General features: G+C 42.7%; 1 protein-coding gene across 4 annotated transcripts in view; it reads left to right on the top strand.

Annotated features, from left to right (window-relative positions):
- The window catches only part of CEP112 (centrosomal protein 112), a 301,353-nt gene that overhangs the window by 116,343 nt on the left and 167,778 nt on the right, over nt 1-17,232 (top strand). For all 4 annotated transcript variants that reach the window (XM_043905758.1, XM_043905757.1, XM_043905759.1 and 1 more), the window contains one exon: nt 8,917-9,052. In XM_043905758.1, the coding sequence (XP_043761693.1) occupies nt 8,917-9,052 (136 nt within the window). The remainder of the gene's footprint in view (nt 1-8,916; nt 9,053-17,232) is intronic.

The raw sequence follows: 17,232 nt of genomic DNA, 5'->3' as shown, positions 1-17,232 counted from the left end.
ATAAAAATTTCAGTCATGTTTTTATTTGCCGAGGTGTGAGTGTCCATCTCTTGCGACCCCAAGGACTGTAGCCCACCAGGCTTCTCTGTACCTAGGATTTTCCAGGCAGGAATACTGGAGTGAGTTGCCATGCCTCCTCCAGGGGATCTTCCCAACCCAGGGATTGAACCCTGGTCTCCTGCACCCCCTGAATTGGCCAGTGCATTCTGTACCACTGCACCACCTGCGAAGCTAGTGGAAGTGGAAGTGGAGTCGCTCAGTCGTGTCCAACTCTTTGTGACCCCATGGACTGTAGCCCACCAGGCTCCTCCATCCATGGGATTGTCCAGGCAATAGTACTGGAGTGGACTGCCATTTCCTTCTCCAGGGGATCTTCCCGACCCAGGGATCGAACCCGGGTCTCCCGCATTGTAGGCAGACGCTTTCCCGTCTGACCCACCAGGGAAGTACGTAGTTTATGTGAAATGCTATAGTAGCAGTATATAAAAAGCGCTAACAAGGATGAAAGTAAGAAGCAGCTAGCAATTCTATCTGAAGAGTTACCAGCTGAGCCCCCAAAGAATGACTGGTACTCTGCCAGTCAGTCAGAACCAAGAAGGGATGGCCAGGCAAGCTCCTGTGAAACTGACCCCCCCCACAGGTATAAACTCTGTTCAGACATAAAGTAAGGCTCCCTGTTCAGAAGTAACACTCGGCCCCAGAGGATGGATGCGTAGAAGGAGACATGGGAGGCAGGACACCTGGAAGAGGGGAAGGCGGGCTTCCCGTTTTGACAGCAGTGCCCGTCTGATGCCGCTTGGGACAGCTAGAGCTCGGTCGCACGCTTGTCGTCTCGGTGCTTGAAGAGCCAGATGGAAGAATGGGCAGTTGGAGCCACCGGCAAAGTAAGGTGCAGACACCGAGAATCCAGGGGGCCCGCTTCCGTGCTGCGTGTTCTGGGTTCACATTTCTGCGTGACCCTCAAGACTCCCAAAGCCCAAGTCAGGCTAACAGAGTGGATTTATAGATGAGCTCCTGCTCCTTGCATGGGAGACAAGGTTTGTAGTTTGAATTCAGCCAAGTTAACTGCCTGCTATAAACAAATAATGAAAATGATCATTCAGTGCTATTCAGAGGAAAGAATAGAGTCCAGACTGTCCACTCTGCGTCACTCATAAAGATAGAAGCTAAGATGACTTGACGCACAAAGAATCAGGATAACATGTGACCTCTTTATTCTCAACAGAAAATGCAATCAGCGGAGACCACCCCAGGATGAATTAGGTACTAGAATCAGCGGATCAAAATTTAAAGTAGCTATGCACAGGAACTTCAAGAAAAATTGGTTATAATGAATGAAAAGCTAAGAACTTTCAACAAGAAAACAGTGGAAAATACAACACTTGAGGTTTAAAACATAGCCTGAATATAACACCAGAATGAAGATTACCAAAAGAACGTGATGATGAGTCACTAGAAATAAGTCAATCTGAGAACAATGAGAAAATGTGTGGAAAAAAATACAAGCTGCAGACACTTGTAGGGTAATACCAATGTATAGAATATATTTCATTTGAGTCACAGAAGCAGAGGGAAGAGAGTGATAGAACAGAAAAATATTTGAAAAACTCATGGCCCCAAATTTTCCAGTTTCATGGAACACAAAGTTATGCTAATTGAAGAAGTTCAGTAAAATCCAAGCAGAGTAAATGCAAAACAAAACAGAACAATAATGCTTACTACTGTCTGTCTTTGGAGTACAGCTGTCCTGGAGGCAGTTTAATGGCTCCTCAGCTCGGTTCAGTTCAGTCGCTCAGTTGTGTCCGACTCTTTGCGACCCCGTGAACTGCAGCACACCAGGCCTCCCTTTCCATCACCAACTCCCGGAGTCTACCCAAACCCATGTCCATTGAGTCAGTGATGCCATCCAACCATCTCACCCTCTGACGTCCCCTTCTCCTCCTGCCCTCAATCTTTCCCAGCATCAGGGTCTTTTCAAATGAGTCAGCTCTTCGAATCAGGTGGCCAAACTATTGGAGTTTTAGCTTCAGCATCAGTCCTTCCAATGAACACCCAGGACTGATCTCCTTTAGGATGGACTGGTTGGATCTCCTTGCAGTCCAAGGGACTCTCAAGCGTCTTCTCCAACACCACAGTTCAACAGCATCAATTTTTTGGCGCTCAGCTTTCTTTATAGTCCAAACTCTCACATCCATACATGACCACAGGACAAACCATAGCCTTGACTAGACGGACTTTTGTTGGCAAAGTAATGTCTCTGCTTCTTAATATGCTGTCTAGGTTGATCATAACTTTCCTTCCAAGGAGTAAGCATCTTTTAATTTCATGGCTGCAGTCACCATCTGCAGTGATTTTGGAGCCCAGAAAAATGAAGTCTGACAGTTTCCACTGTTTCCCCATCTATTTCCCATGAAGTGATGGAACTGGATGCCATTATTTTAGTTTTCTGAATGTTGAGCTTTAAGCCAACTTTTTCACTCTCGTCTTTCACTTTCATCAAGAGGCTCTTTAGTTCCTCTTCACTTTCTACCATAAGGGTGGTGTCATCTGCATATCTGAGGTTGTTGATATTTCTCCCGGCAACCTTGATTCCAGCTTGTGCTTCCTCCAGCCCACCGTTTCTCATGATGTACTCTGCATGTAGGTTAAGTAAGCAGGGTGACAATATACAGCCTTGAGGTACTCCTTTTCCTATTTGGAACCAGTCTGTTGTTCCATGTCCAGTTCTAACTGTTGCTTCCTGACCTGCATACAGGTTTCTCAAGAGGCAGGTCAGGTGGTCTGGTATTCCCATCTCTTTCAGAATTTTCTACAGTTTATTGTGATCCACACAGTCAAAGGCTTTGCATAGTCAAGAAAGCAGAAATAGATGTTTTTCTGGAACTCTCTTGCTTTTTCGATGATCCAGCGGATGTTGGCAATTTGATCTCTGGTTCCTCTGCCTTTTCTAAATCCAGCCTGAACACCTGGAAGTTCTCGGTTCACGTATTGCTGAAGCCTGGGTGGAGAATTTTGAGCATTACTTTACTAGCATGTGAGATGAGTGCAACTGTGCAGTAGTTGGAGCATTCTTTGGGATTGCCTTTCTTTGGGATTGGAATGAAAACTGACCTTTTCCAGTCCTGTGGCCACTGCTGAGTTTTCCAAATTTGCTGGCATATTGAGTGCAGCACTTTCATAGCATCATCTTTCAGGATTTGAAGTAGCTCAACTGGAATTCCATGAGCTACGCTCCTCATGGTGACTTTAATTTGCAGTTCCTTTTTTTTTTCTTTTGAGATATCGAGAGTCCGTTCATGCGTTTTTTGGCTAATTATACATCTTCTTTGAAGAAATATCTGTGAGGATTCTTCACCTGTTTACTTATTTGTTGTTTTATAAAGTGTGTTGTGTTAGCTTCTGTTGTACAGCAAAGTGATTGTTATAAATACAGACTTGCGAGTCCTCCAACTTTGTTCTTTTTCAAAATGGTTTTGCCTATTTTGAGTCCTTTGTATTTCCATATGAATTTTAGGATCAACTTAATAATTTCAGCAAGACATCATCTGGAATTCTGATCGGGGCTGGGTTGAATCTGTAGATCAGTTTGAGGAGTGTTGTCATCTTTTCAATATTAAGACCACTGTTAATTTCCATTTTCACTGGTGTTTGTTCCTAACCCTTGAAGTGTCAAATGTTTAGATGTGTCCACAGCATTTATCATTTTTAGCAAGAATTTAGCGGAGACCACTGGTCTTAGTCACGCGAAGAAGAGGCAGAAGAAGTCTGTTTATTGCTCGTGGTTAGTGCAAGGTATTACTTCGAGTGCCTTGAAAGTCATAGTTTCTGGCTGAGCCACTGTCAGTACCAGTAGCAGCCGTGAGGAGAGAGGCTGTAGCTGCTTGAAGTCTTGCTTTTCACCTAGCTGGGGCGGGAGTGGGACTCGTCTATGGTTTCCAGGGCTGTTGGAAGTGTTTTGTTCTGTTTTGTTTTCCTTGGGGCCTCCAGTGGAGAGGCCAAGCTGGCAGCAGATGAAGTCTGCTGTAATGTGAAGCCTGTGAATGTATGTTGGGTCTCTGCCATCATTATCAAAAGTACTGGTGCAGAAATGTGCAAAGGGAAGATTTTCAAATTAAGGTTGGCCTGAACATATAAATGTTAGCTTTCAAAGCTCAAGAAATAGTAAATTGTAGTCCATTAGTCTCCTACATTTTATTGCCTGTTTGGAATAATCATGGTCTTCAGAACATCCTTTAATCTGAACTGGCTTGTGGTTGTATAAGAATGCAGCTTCTTTCTTCTTTATGCTTTATATACTCAGACGAGGAAAATTTACTGCATTTTATAAATAAATCAGAGTTAAAAAGGAAATTTTCTTCCCACCTTTTTATCTTCACAGAGGCACATCTTTAAGGCATTTGAGTGATGCGTTTACACTCAGCTCCACAGCTACTTCCACTGAAAAAAATAATCTTCAAAGTCACTTTTTTTTTGCTTCTTACAGGGCACATTATTTGGAATCATGGTAAAAGGAAATACTGTTCTTATATTATTGAGGAGCAAACCCTTTTCTTTTTCAAGTGCTGAAAAATTTAACTTCTATTTCATTACTTTGATGGAAATTAAAATGAAACCTCATTAAAATGAATATCATCTTTTTATTTAAATAAGACATATTTTATGTTAAGACAGAAGATTTCAGAGTATGAATGGAGCTCAGTGTGTTTGTGTGGCTTCACTGGGCAGAAATACTGACTTCCTGAGTGCTGCCTTCTGTGGTGGTCAGCGTCCCCACTGTTAGCTTTGTAGGTGAGGTGGGACTGAAAGTGAATTGAGAGGCTTCGCTCATTTCCTTGTGTCTTCTATTAAATATTAAATAGAAGTCAATATTTTACTATAAAACAATATTTGCCATCTGTAAACACTTTTTAATATGTGTAAAGACACTTATTATTATTAATGTTACTGTACAACAGTCTAGTCAGGGCTGTGGTTTTCCCAGTGGTCGTGTGTGGAGGTGAGAGCTGGACCACAAAGAAAGCTGAGTGCCGAAGAATTGGTGCTTTTGAACTGTGGTGTTGGAGAAGACGCTTGAGAGTCCCTTGGACTGCAAGGAGATCCAACCAGTCCATCCTAAAGGACATCAGTCCTGGGTGTTCATTGGAAGGACTGATGTTGAAGCTGAAACTCCAGTACTTTGGACACCTGATGCCAAGAGCCGACTCATTTGAAAAGACCCTGATGCTGGGAAAGAGTGAAGGCAGGAGGAGAAGGGGATGACAGAGGATGAGATGGCTGGATGGCATCACCGACTCGATGGACTTGTGTTTGAGCAAGCTCCAGGAGTTGGTGATGGACAGGGAGGCCTGGCGTGCTGCAGTCCATGGGGTCGCAAAGAGTCAGACACAACTGAGCGACTGAAGTGAACATACAGGACTTCCCTGGTGGCTCAGTGGTGAAGAATCCACCTGCCAATGCAGGAGATGCTCAGGAAACACAGGTTCAATCCCTGGGTTGGGGAGATCCCCTGGAGGAGGAACTGGCAGCCCACTCCAGTATTTTGGCCTGGGAAATCCCACGGACAGAGGAGCCTGGTGTGCCACAGTCCATGGGTTCACAAAAGAGTCAGAAATGACTTAGTGACTAAACAACAACAGTAACAAATAACAACATATCAGTGAATATGCCAGATTGTATTTTCTCAAATGGCAAATGGGATGCGGGATGACGTTCCTCTTTGATTCCTGAAAACCTCAACATCATCTGTCTTTTGGAGGATTCAGTTTCTTACCGCATCTGTGATTCTGTCCACGAGGATTCCAATGCTGCTTAGTGTTGAAGAACATTTTACTAAGTGTTCTACCCTGGGTCCTGGCACTGAGTGTTCACTTTTGTCTTCTGATCTGGTTTTCAGCACAGCACCGTGCGTTTCCTCATTATCACGCACAGGATCTGGCCGAGGGGTGGGTTTCGCGTGTATGTGCGGAATGTCCACAGAAGGGTGATGGCATACTGTTGCACTGCCATCAGACATCAGGCTAGAAACGATCAGTCAGAAGCAGTGGGCCTTACTCACTAGGCTATAGTTTAACAAAGAGCATTTTTATTAAGGTCTCAGTATATAACTGATCATGAATAAAACTTTGGCCTTTGATTTTTGTAGTCAATTATAAAGTAAATGAACTAAATTTGATAGTTAAGAATGAGATAAAATAGAGAAAATTTTTGTCCTAGTAAATTGAAAGTATTTATAGTAACAGTAGCTCAGGTGAGTTATTGCACAAAAAATTTAAAACAACTCACTTTCAGCATTTACAGAAAAAGTTGATATTTCATATATTTTTATAAAATGTGTTAGAATTTTCTCCTGGCTAATTAGTGATGCATAATTTTAAATTATATGGTTTATAAATTTTTTAAGTTTTCAAAGTGAAGAGGAACTAAAGAGCCTCTTGATGAAGGTGAAAGACAAGAGTGAAAAAGCTGGCCTAAAACTCAACATTCAGAAAACTAAGATCATGGCATCCGGTCCCATCACTTCATGGCAAATAGGTGGGGAAAATATGGAAATAGCATCATGTTTCATTTTCTTGGGCTCCAAAATCAATGTGGATAGTGACTGTAGCCACAAAATTAAAAGACACTTGCTCCTTGGAAGAATAGCTTAACAACCTAGACAGCATATTAAAAAACAAAGACATCACTTTGCCAACAAAGTCCATGCAGTCAAAACTCTGGTTTTTCCAGTAGTTATGTATAGATGTGAGAGTTGGACAATATAGAAGGCTGAGTGCCAAAGAATTGATGCTTTCGAACTGTGGTGTTGGAGAAGACTCTTGAGAGTTCCTTGGACTGCAAGGAGATCAATCCAGTCAATCTTAAAGGAAATCAGTCCTGAATATTCATTGAAAGGACTGATACTGAAGCTCCAATACTTTGGCCACCTGATGCAAAGAGCTGACTTATTGGAAAAGACCCTGATGCTGGGAAAGATTGAAGGCAGGAAGAGAAGGGGACAACAGAGGATGAGATGGTTGGATGGCATCACTGACTCAGTGGACATGAGTTTGAGCAAGCTCCAGGAGATGGTGAAGGACAGGGAAGCCTGGTGTGCTGCAGTCCGTGGGGTTGCAAAGAGTTGGATATGATTGAGCGACTGAACAACAAAAAACAAAAGTTTTCAAATATTGTCCACTGTACTTTCTTTTCTAATATGAAACAGACTGAGCATGCAAATGTGACCCTTTGAAAACTTGTAGTCCCCAAGTGTGTGAGACTTGGGATGGTCCTCAAGTGTGGCGAGCATGGGATGAACAGTCCAGGGGCATGTGGCAGGGGAGTAGCTCCTGTGCGTCCTGACCTCATGACCTCGTGACCTCGTAGGGACCCTCATCGTCAGCTGCAGCCTCTGCCTCAGCACCCACGTCACAGTCCTCTAAGTGGAGCCTCTGGGTGACCGCTCCCAGTCACCGGAGCAAAGTCCATCCAGCACTCGTGACAGCTCTCTGCCACCTGCTTCCTGGCCATGGGACCCAGTAGGGGCCCTTCTATGAGGCACTTGTCTCATTCTGGGGGCACTTTCTGAGTATAGGAAGCGGCATCAGGGACACCCGGAAAGCCACAGAGCAGCCAGAGCACGGGCTCCGCAGGGCCGCCGGGGCGCAGTCCTGCTCGGCCATCAGTGACGTGGGGCCTCGGGGACGGTCTCTGAGCCCGTTTCCTGTTCTGCAAATGGCCTTACACAAGCTGGCTGTGAGAATGAAGGAGAGAAGACGGGTTAAAATCATTCACGCAGCTCCCGGCACCCAGTCAGAGCTCAGTAGTGGCCAACATTAACATTCACATGTTTATACCCTAAAGTCTTACTTTTTGTTCTCTCAGCATGCAGAGATTCCTCTTCTGTTGGTGGACCCTCTTGACTATTTGGTTTTAGTTCAAGGTACATAGAAACATGATGGTTATGGTTCTCTTAGGCAAGTCCGCTGCGGGCAGGAGGTTGTGTCTGGCCGGCATGGCGCTCCACCAGGCCTGGCACCCCGTAGGTCGGCTCCTGCCAGACGTGCGTGTTAGAGGGGTTCCCGTGGTACCATGCACTTTTCTAAGCAAGATGTGAAAGATTGAGGGCAGGAGGAGAAGGGGACGACAGAGGATGAGATGGTTGGATGGCATCACCGACTTGATGGACATGAGTTTGAGTAAACTCCGGGAGTTGGTGAGGGACAGGGAGGCCTGGTGTGCTGTGGTTCACGGGGTCGCAAAGAGTTGGACATGACTGAGCAACTGAACTGAACTGATTATTCACATACGTAGAATTCATCCTTTCAGAGTGTACAGTTTAGCAGATTGTAGTATATCCACGAAGATGTGCGGCCATCACTACTATCTAAGTCCAGCATGTTTGTCACCCCCAGCCCCCTGTGAGTGAGCAGTCACTGCCAGCCCCCCGTCCCCGCAGCCCGTGGTGACCACTGACCTGCTTTCTCTGTCTCTATGGGTTTGTTTGTTCTGGATGTTTCTCATAGATAGAATCATACGATATGTAAGCTTGTGACCTTGAGTCTGGCTCCTGTAACATTGCGGTGTTTTCGAGATTTGTCTATGTTGCAGGTGCATCAGAGCTTCATGCCTTTTTGAGGCTGAATACTGTTCCTCACTTCTCCGTCCGTCGGGTGGTGGAGGTCCATGGTGATAAACAGTCTTGTTCTAGGAAAGTTGTTCAAAGCCAGTGTGTCCTTACCAGAACACACATTATGTGCTCATATCCTTCTTTCCTGAGACAAATCGTGTTACTGTCATCTTTTGAAGAGAGGTTTTATAGCCTTTGGATACTTCAGATAGAAATCTGGTCTGTGCTTTAGAGAGACTTAAAGCTTGTTCTGTGACCAAACCTGGCTCTTCCATTATGTGCTAACGCTGTGGCCTGTGTGGCCTTCCCAGGGAGAAGGAGGAGCAGCTGACCCGCGTGAGCGAGGGGCAGAGGCTGCAGGCACGGCAGGCGGACGCCGCGCTGGAGGAGTTCAAGCGGCAGGTGGAGCTGAACTCGGAGAAGGTCTACGCGGAGATGAAGGAGCAGGTGAGAGGCTGCCTCTGGGGCGGAGACGTGCAGGTCTCCCATGGGAAGCAGCGTGTTTACCAGCTCGGGAGGCTCTGCCAGGGTTAGCCCACCGTGGGTCGGGGCTTCAGGTGAGGGCCGGGGTGGACACCCACCTCCCCCAGAGCCCTGGAAGGACGGGCAGCTCCTCTTGACCGAGAAAAGAGCCCCGGAGGAGGGCTCAGCCGGCGCGGCCCTGCTGCCCTCCCCACAGGGCGGCCTTCCTGGGCCGCGGGAGGGCCTCTGCTCGGCTGCTCCTGGCGGTGGGCAGGGGACAGAGCGCGGTGGAATGGGGCTGGGGGTCCTCCTCCCCCCTCAGTGCCCTCTTGAAAGCAGTGCCAGAAACCATTCCAAGTCCTGTCCATAGATGCGGTCATGGCCAGACTGTGCCAGGCTTTGGGACACGGGTCAGCTTAGAGGTAAAACCCCATGACTGGTCATTTTCTCCAGAGCAAGGCCTCAAGTTACCCTCATCTGTGTCTGTCCATGTGCCGTGAATAGTGTTGCATTGGTCAGTTACAGCAAATTATTTTCTAGTGGCATTTCAGGAGGACAGAGGCTGTCTTCGGTTCTTATGTGAGCAGTATGTTGTATAGTTTTGAGAAAAAATTTAAAAATTTATAGAAGAATAAAGGAAACAGACACCTAAGTACCCATCATGAAGAATCAACAATTGTCAACAGCGTTTATTTAAATAAAATGTTATAGATGTAGTTTCATTTTACTTTGCATTTCAAGTCTAATCACATTATTCTCTCTCCTCTGTTCTCCTGGTCTTTTCAGGAGAGCTCATACTATAATTAATGTAGTGTGTATCATTTCAGTGTATTTGTACTTTCATATGCACATGTAATGTCCGTAAGTATCACATGCATGTATCTTACATATATACATATGTGTATAATTTCTATGCTTCCATTTTTGAAAAGTTAAAGACTACAGATTTTATGTCTCAGTCTTGTTTGCACTTGTACACTGAATTTTATATAGCTGTGGCCTACCTGTAGATTTAGTGCAATGCTTTTAACATTGTATGTGTTTTATTATATGAATATACCATATTTTATATATCAGCTCCCCTATTCGAGAGCATTTCGTTGATTTTCAGCTTTTCTTAATTGTTAAGAGTGTTACAATACTTGTTTGTGATTTCATTTTCAGCTGCAGTTTTCCTCCTCAGGAGGCCTGAGCACTCACATGTGGTAGAAGCTTCCCTGTGGAAGGTCATGGGCAGAGCCTGTGGGGTTTACAAAACTGGAACTGTGCTTCCTTATTGTTTCCTTGGTTTGGATTGTGTGGACCTGGGTCCTGAGGGCAGGTTTGAGACCCTCGCTCACTGCCTTGGGCGAAAGCCAGACTCCTGGTAGAATTTGCGGCTGGGAGGAGGGCCGTTCGGTGCCCGCTCCTGAAGGTGTGTCTCCTCCCAGCTCCCCGCTGTGATCAGAGGCCAGGCCCAGAGGAGGCCTGTCTGCTCAGATGTGCAGCGGAGCTCACAGGGAGCTCTTTGATCAGCTTAACATTTAAAGGAATACAGAGAATATTGAAGGAGGGGGCCCCTGGCAAGAAGTTTTGAGTATACCCTGAAGAAGGCTAAAAAAGGGGCTTTTGAAAGTGCCAAGGCTGACGTTACAACTTTCCGATAAAAGCTGAATCCACGGCAGGCACCTTTGGCTCAATAAAGACACCTTTGGGCGTTGGTGATGCAATGTTAACAAACCGCCTGATAATGGGTCAGGAGAGAAACAAGCAAACAATATGGGGCTTGTGAAAACATTCTGTAGAACAAGAAAAAGACATTTGTATCCAGCAGTCACAGAATAAAAGCACACTTTTGAAAACACTCTACTGTAGAATTCAGGGAAAAGAAAAACCAAAAAACCTCAGAGAAGCAGTACCTTTAGTGAGAATACATGATCTGTATGAAAGAGGCACATACATCAAGTAAAATTAATGCAATTAAAGCTAGATACCTTTTGGGAAAGTACTTAACATCAAGAATAAGATGGAAATCCAATAAGTTTCTAGGCAGAATGAAACTGGAAAAGAAATTGGAGAAATAATGGAGTCTTGAAGGAGAAAGGCTGTGACCCAATTTTATACATAACCAAGGAGCTTCTCACTTCCAGAATCAACAGAAAAACACTTTATTAGTAAGAGTTCACATAATGTATACTGATTGTTTCTTCTCTGGAAAAAAATGATATCAATTCAGAGCAGAAGACACCCAGCACGTGGGAAAACCATCATAGTAAAGGATGAGCCGAGAACCGTGGGATCCAACAAGACAAAAGCAAAGTCATCCTGCTGTCACACCTCTAGTCATGAGATAGAACGCCGCAGAAGGCGTCTAGTATAGAAAATACGAATTTGGTAACAACAGATAATCTGAACCCTCAGGTCACATTAGTAAAGTTCACAAAGCTTGGATCGGGATGGGGGAGCACAGTGGCCAACACTCTGCCATGAGATGAGACTCAAAGGATTCGCGAGATGAGGGATGTAGGTTAAAACATTCTTTAGATGCATAAAACAGGCATTAACAAAATTAACAAGATGCTCCATTCTCATAAAAATCTTGAGAAGATAAAAGCAAAACTTGAGATACTGCCAAGGGAATAGAGGTAGAAACAGAACAAAATGTCCAAAATAAGACAGAGTATATAGCTGTAGTAATAAACAGTGATAGGTTAAGTTTTTCTAATAAAAAAGGTATTGATTAGCTGACTTAAATGAGTATATACTATTTATAAAAGATACAGCTAAAAGTTACACAAAAGTTATATATAGAAAATATATTTTATCACTTGTATTCAGAATTAAAGAAAATGTAATACTGTCATATAAATTAACATCAACACAAGTCAGTGAGCTGGACCAAGGAGTCTATTTTTGCTTGAGAAAGCCAAGAGTCCTCATGAAATGTGTAAGGAATACATGAAAAAATTGCCATAGTCATGGGATGCTTTCATAAATTTTTCTCCATTCTTGACTGCTCAGGGGGGCAAAACCTAAACAAATAGGAGATCTAAATAGCAGTTTATAAAACTGCCATATTTCTACTTCCCACTGTTTAAATATGACATATTAAGTTCTTACTCCAATGGAGCAGTTACAGAACTAAGTGAACCAATAAATTTCTTTTTTTTTTCTTTCTAGTTCCAAATCTTTATTTATTTTTTTTTTATTAGTTGGAGGCTAATTACTTCACAACATTTCAGTGGGTTTTGTCATACATTGATATGAATCAGCCATAGAGTTACACGTATTCCCCATCCCGATCCCCCCTCCCACCTCCCTCTCCACCCGATTCCTCTGGGTCTTCCCAGTGCACCAGGCCTGAGCACTTGTCTCATGCATCCCACCTGGGCTGGTGATCTGTTTCACCATAGATAATATACATGCTTTCCCACCCTCACCTTCTCCCACAGAGTTCAAGAGTCTGTTCTGTACTTCTGTGTCTCTTTTTCTGTTTTGCATATAGGGTTATCGTTACCATCTTTCTAAATTCCATATATATGTGTTAGTATGCTGTAATGTTCTTTATCTTTCTGGCTTACTTCACTCTGTATAATGGGCTCCAGTTTCATCCATCTCATTAGAACTGATTCAAATGAATTCTTTTTAACGGCTGAGTAATATTCCATGGTGTATATGTACCACAGCTTCCTTATCCATTCATCTGCTGATGGGCATCTAGGTTGCTTCCATGTCCTGGCTATTATAAACAGTGCTGCGATGAACATTGGGGTGCACGTGTCTCTTTCAGATCTGGTTTCCTCAGTGTGTATGCCCAGAAGTGGGATTGCTGGGTCATATGGCAGTTCTATTTCCAGTTTTTTAAGAAATCTCCACACTGTTTTCCATAGCGGCTGTACTAGTTTGCATTCCCACCAACAGTGTAAGAGGCTTCCCTTTTCTCCACACCCTCTCCAGCATTTATTGCTTGTAGACTTTTGGATAGCAGCCATCCTGACTGGCGTGTAATGGTACCTCATTGTGGTTTTGGTTTGCATTTCTCTGATAATGAGTGATGTTGAGCATCTTTTCATGTGTTTGTTAGCCATCTGTATGTCTTCTTTGGAGAAATGTCTGTTTAGTTCTTTGGCCCATTTTTTGATTGGGTCATTTATTTTTCTGGAATTGAGCTTCAGGAGTTGCTTGTGTATTTTTGAGATTAATCCTTTGTCTGTTTCTTCATTTGCTATTATTTTCTCCCAATCTGAGGGCTGTCTTTTCACCTTACTTATAGTTTCCTTTGTAGTGCAAAAGCTTTTAAGTTTCATTAGGTCCCATTTGTTTAGTTTTGCTTTTATTTCCAATATTCTGGGAGGTGGGTCATAGAGGATCTTGCTGTGATTTATGTCGGAGAGTGTTTTGCCTATGTTCTCCTCTAGGAGTTTTATAGTTTCTGGTCTTACATTTAGATCTTTAATCCATTTTGAGTTTATTTTTGTGTATGGTGTTAGAAAGTGTTCTAGTTTCATTCTTTTACAAGTGGTTGACCAGTTTTCCCAGCACCACTTGTTAAAGAGGTTGTCTTTTTTCCATTGTATATCCTTGCCTCCTTTGTCAAAGATAAGGTGTCCATAGGTTCGTGGATTTATCTCTGGGCTTTCTATTCTGTTCCATTGATCTATATTTCTGTCTTTGTGCCAGTACCATACTGTCTTGATGACTGTGGCTTTGTAGTAGAGTCTGAAGTCAGGCAGGTTGATTCCTCCAGTTCCATTCTTCTTTCTCAAGACTGCTTTGGCTATTCGAGGTTTTTTGTATTTCCATACAAATTGTGAAATTCTTTGGTCTAGTTCTGTGAAAAATACCGTTGGTAGCTTGATAGGGATTGCATTGAATCTATAGATTGCTTTGGGTAGAATAGCCATTTTGACAATATTGATTCTTCCAATCTATGAGCATGGTATGTTTCTCCATCTGTTTGTGTCCTCTTTGATTTCTTTCATCAGTGTTTTATAGTTTTCTATGTATAGGTCTTTTGTTTCTTTAGGTAGATATACTCCTAAGTATTTTATTCTTTTTGTTGCAATGGTGAATGGTATTGTTTCTTTAATTTCTTTCTGTTTTTTCATTGTTAGTATATAGGAATGCAAGGGATTTCTGTGTGTTAATTTTATATCCTGCAACTTTACTATATTCATTGATTAACTCTAGTAATTTTCTGGAAGAGTCTTTAGGGTTTTCTATGTAAAGGATCATGTCATCTGCAAACAGCGAGAGTTTCACTTCTTCTTTTCTATCTGGATTCCTTTTACTTCTTTTTCTGCTCTGATTGCTGTGGCCAAAACTTCAATACTATGTTGAATAGTAGTGGTGAGAGTGGGCACCCTTGTCTTGTTCCTGATTTCAGGGGAAATGCTTTCAATTTTTCACCATTGAGGGTGATGCTTGCTGTGGGTTTGTCATATATAGCTTTTATTATGTTGAGGTATGTTCCTTCTATTCCTGCTTTCTGGAGAATTTTAATCATAAATGAGTGTTGAATTTTGTCAAAGGCTTTCTCTGCATCTATTGAGATAATCATATGAACCTTGACAGGTTCTGAACCTTGACAGCAGGTATTTTACCACAATGCTTATTAGTAAAACTAGAAATTAAATTTCAATTAAATTGCTACATTCACCAGAAACTTTTGTTTTTTGAAAGACTCAATTAAAAAAAAACAAGAGGAAGTTAAGGCAAGCCAGAGAATGGGAAAATAAAGGATTCACAAATATTTTCAAGAACTCATATCTAAAATATAAAAGAAATCTTACAACACATAAGAAGAAGACAAACAATCAAGTTAAAAATAGGCAGAATATTTGGACAACTCAGAGAAGACTAATAAGCACATAAAGAGATGTTCAGTATTATCATTCGTCAAAGGAAATATGAACTAAGACCAAGCAAGATGCCACTGCGTGCTCTTGGAAAAGGTTAAAACTGTAAAGATTAGCTGAGGGTGCCAAACATTGGTAAAGGTAAAGGTGTGGTCAAATGTGGTACTTTCACACTGCTGGTGCAAAAATGTTCAACGTATACAACCATCTGTCAGCCGTTCCCTTCCTGTATGTTTAACCAGGAGAATTGAAGTCATATCCAGACAGAGACTTGTACACAAAAGTTGTCAGCAACTTTGTTTACAAAAGCCCCAAACTTGAACAACCCAAATATTCCTCAGAATTTGAAAGGACAGTCGAGATGCAGTGTATACCATGGAATATGACTTGGGAATAAAAAGGAATGAACTGCTGATACCTGCAACAAAGGATGCGTCTCAGAAGTCCTGATGGAGGGAAGAAGCTTAAACACACAGGGTTCATGCTGCGTGCTCTGTCTGATTGATGTCAGAGCTCCCCAGATGATGTCAGCTTTTCTGTACGTCTAACTGATGTCAGAGCTCCCCAGATGATGTCAGCTTTTCTGTGCATCTGATTGATGTCGGAACTCCCCAGATAATGTCAGCTTTTCTGTTTTGGCCGAGTGGCAGCCTGATTTGTTTCAGAGCAGAAGTCTCTTCTTCTGTGGGTGGGCTCCAGTTTCAGACCAGTCTCCATCCTTTGCTGTGCTGGTCTGTTGGGCTGGGACACTCAGGAGCATATCTAGACTTGTGGTGATTTAAACCCCTCCACCCAGGAGCTCCAGGCATTCACGGGACATTCTCCGGGGTAGACCATGTGCTTGGCCATGAAACACTACTCAGTAAATCTTAAAAGGACTCAGAAGATCTTAAAATCATACAAAATGTGTTCCTTGACCCCGATGATAATAAATTAGAAACAAACAATAATAAGAAGTCTGGGAAAATACCACATGTTTGGAAATTAAATAAGACACTTATGAGTAACTCATGGAGTAAAGGAGATATTACGTTAAAATTGGAAATTATTTTGAACTGAATTAAAATGAAAACATGGCATATCAAAGTTTACAGAATGCAGCTAACACAGTACTTAGATACAAGCTTGTAACATCTGTCTCCAAGAAGAACATTCTCAAATCAGTAACCTAGTTTTTATCTTAAAAAACCAGAACAGGGAAAGCAGGCTTCTGCTCAGGGAAGCAGAATAAAGGAAATCATATATGTATGTATTTATGGAAAACAAAGAAGTAGAAAACATTAAACTAGAGAAAGTCAATGAAGCCAAAATTTGGTTCTTTGAAAAGATCGAACAAAATTGACAAATTTAGCTTGACTGCTGAGGGTAAAATACAAAAAGTGAGGAGAAACAAATTACCAAAGCTAGGGATGCAAAAGGAAAGGACACTGCTATTGATCTTATAGAAAATGAAATAATTATAATGTGATATTTTAAAAACTTGATGCCAACAAACAACAAAAACTTAGGTGAGATGGACAAATTCCTAGGAAGATGCAAATTATTAAAACTGTCTAAAGAAGAGATAGAAAGTCCAAATTGTCCTATGATAGATAAGGATATTTAATTAGCAATTAAAAATCTTTTCACAAGGAAAAGCCCAGGACCAGATGGCTTCCCTGGGGCTGTGTGTGCTGTGTGCTCAGCTGTGTCCGACCCTTGCAGCCCAGCGAACTGTAGCTGGCCACTCATTGGCTCCTCTGTCCACGAGATACTCCAGGCAGAAGCACTGTGGTTCAGGCAGTAGGAGGATCAAGCAGTGTGGACGAGGACGAATCATTTTCCTGTTCTGCCTCTGGGATTCTATTTTTCAAGACTCCAAAGTGTGCATGATGTGTGTTCAAGGTGGTTCATTGCGCTGTTATTTATCAAGGGTAAAAAAACTAGAAACTATATGTCAAAAAATATATATAGTTGAACTATAAAGAAAGCTAAGTGCTGAAGAATTGATGCTTTGAACTGTGGTGTTGGAGAAGACTCTTGAGAGTCCCTTGGACTGCAAGGAGATCCAACCAGTCAATCCTAAAGGAGATCAGTCCTGGGTGTTCATTGGAAGGACTGATGCTGAAGCTGAACCTCCAATACTTTGGTCACCTGATTCGAAGAGCTGACTCATTTGAAAAGACCCTGATGCTGGGAAAGATTGAGGGCAGGAGGAGAAGGGGATGACAGAGGATGAGATGGTTGGATGGCATCTCCAACTCGATGGACATGAGTTTGAGTAAGCTCCAGGAGTTGGTGATGGACAGGGAATCCTGGTGTGCTGCGGTTCATGGGGTTGCAAAGAGT

The sequence above is a fragment of the Cervus elaphus genome, chromosome 5 (genome assembly GCF_910594005.1).
Source record: "Cervus elaphus chromosome 5, mCerEla1.1, whole genome shotgun sequence".
NCBI lineage: Eukaryota > Metazoa > Chordata > Mammalia > Artiodactyla > Cervidae > Cervus > Cervus elaphus.
The sequence above is the reverse complement of the archived record's forward strand: the minus strand, read 5'-3'. Positions and strand labels throughout refer to the sequence as shown.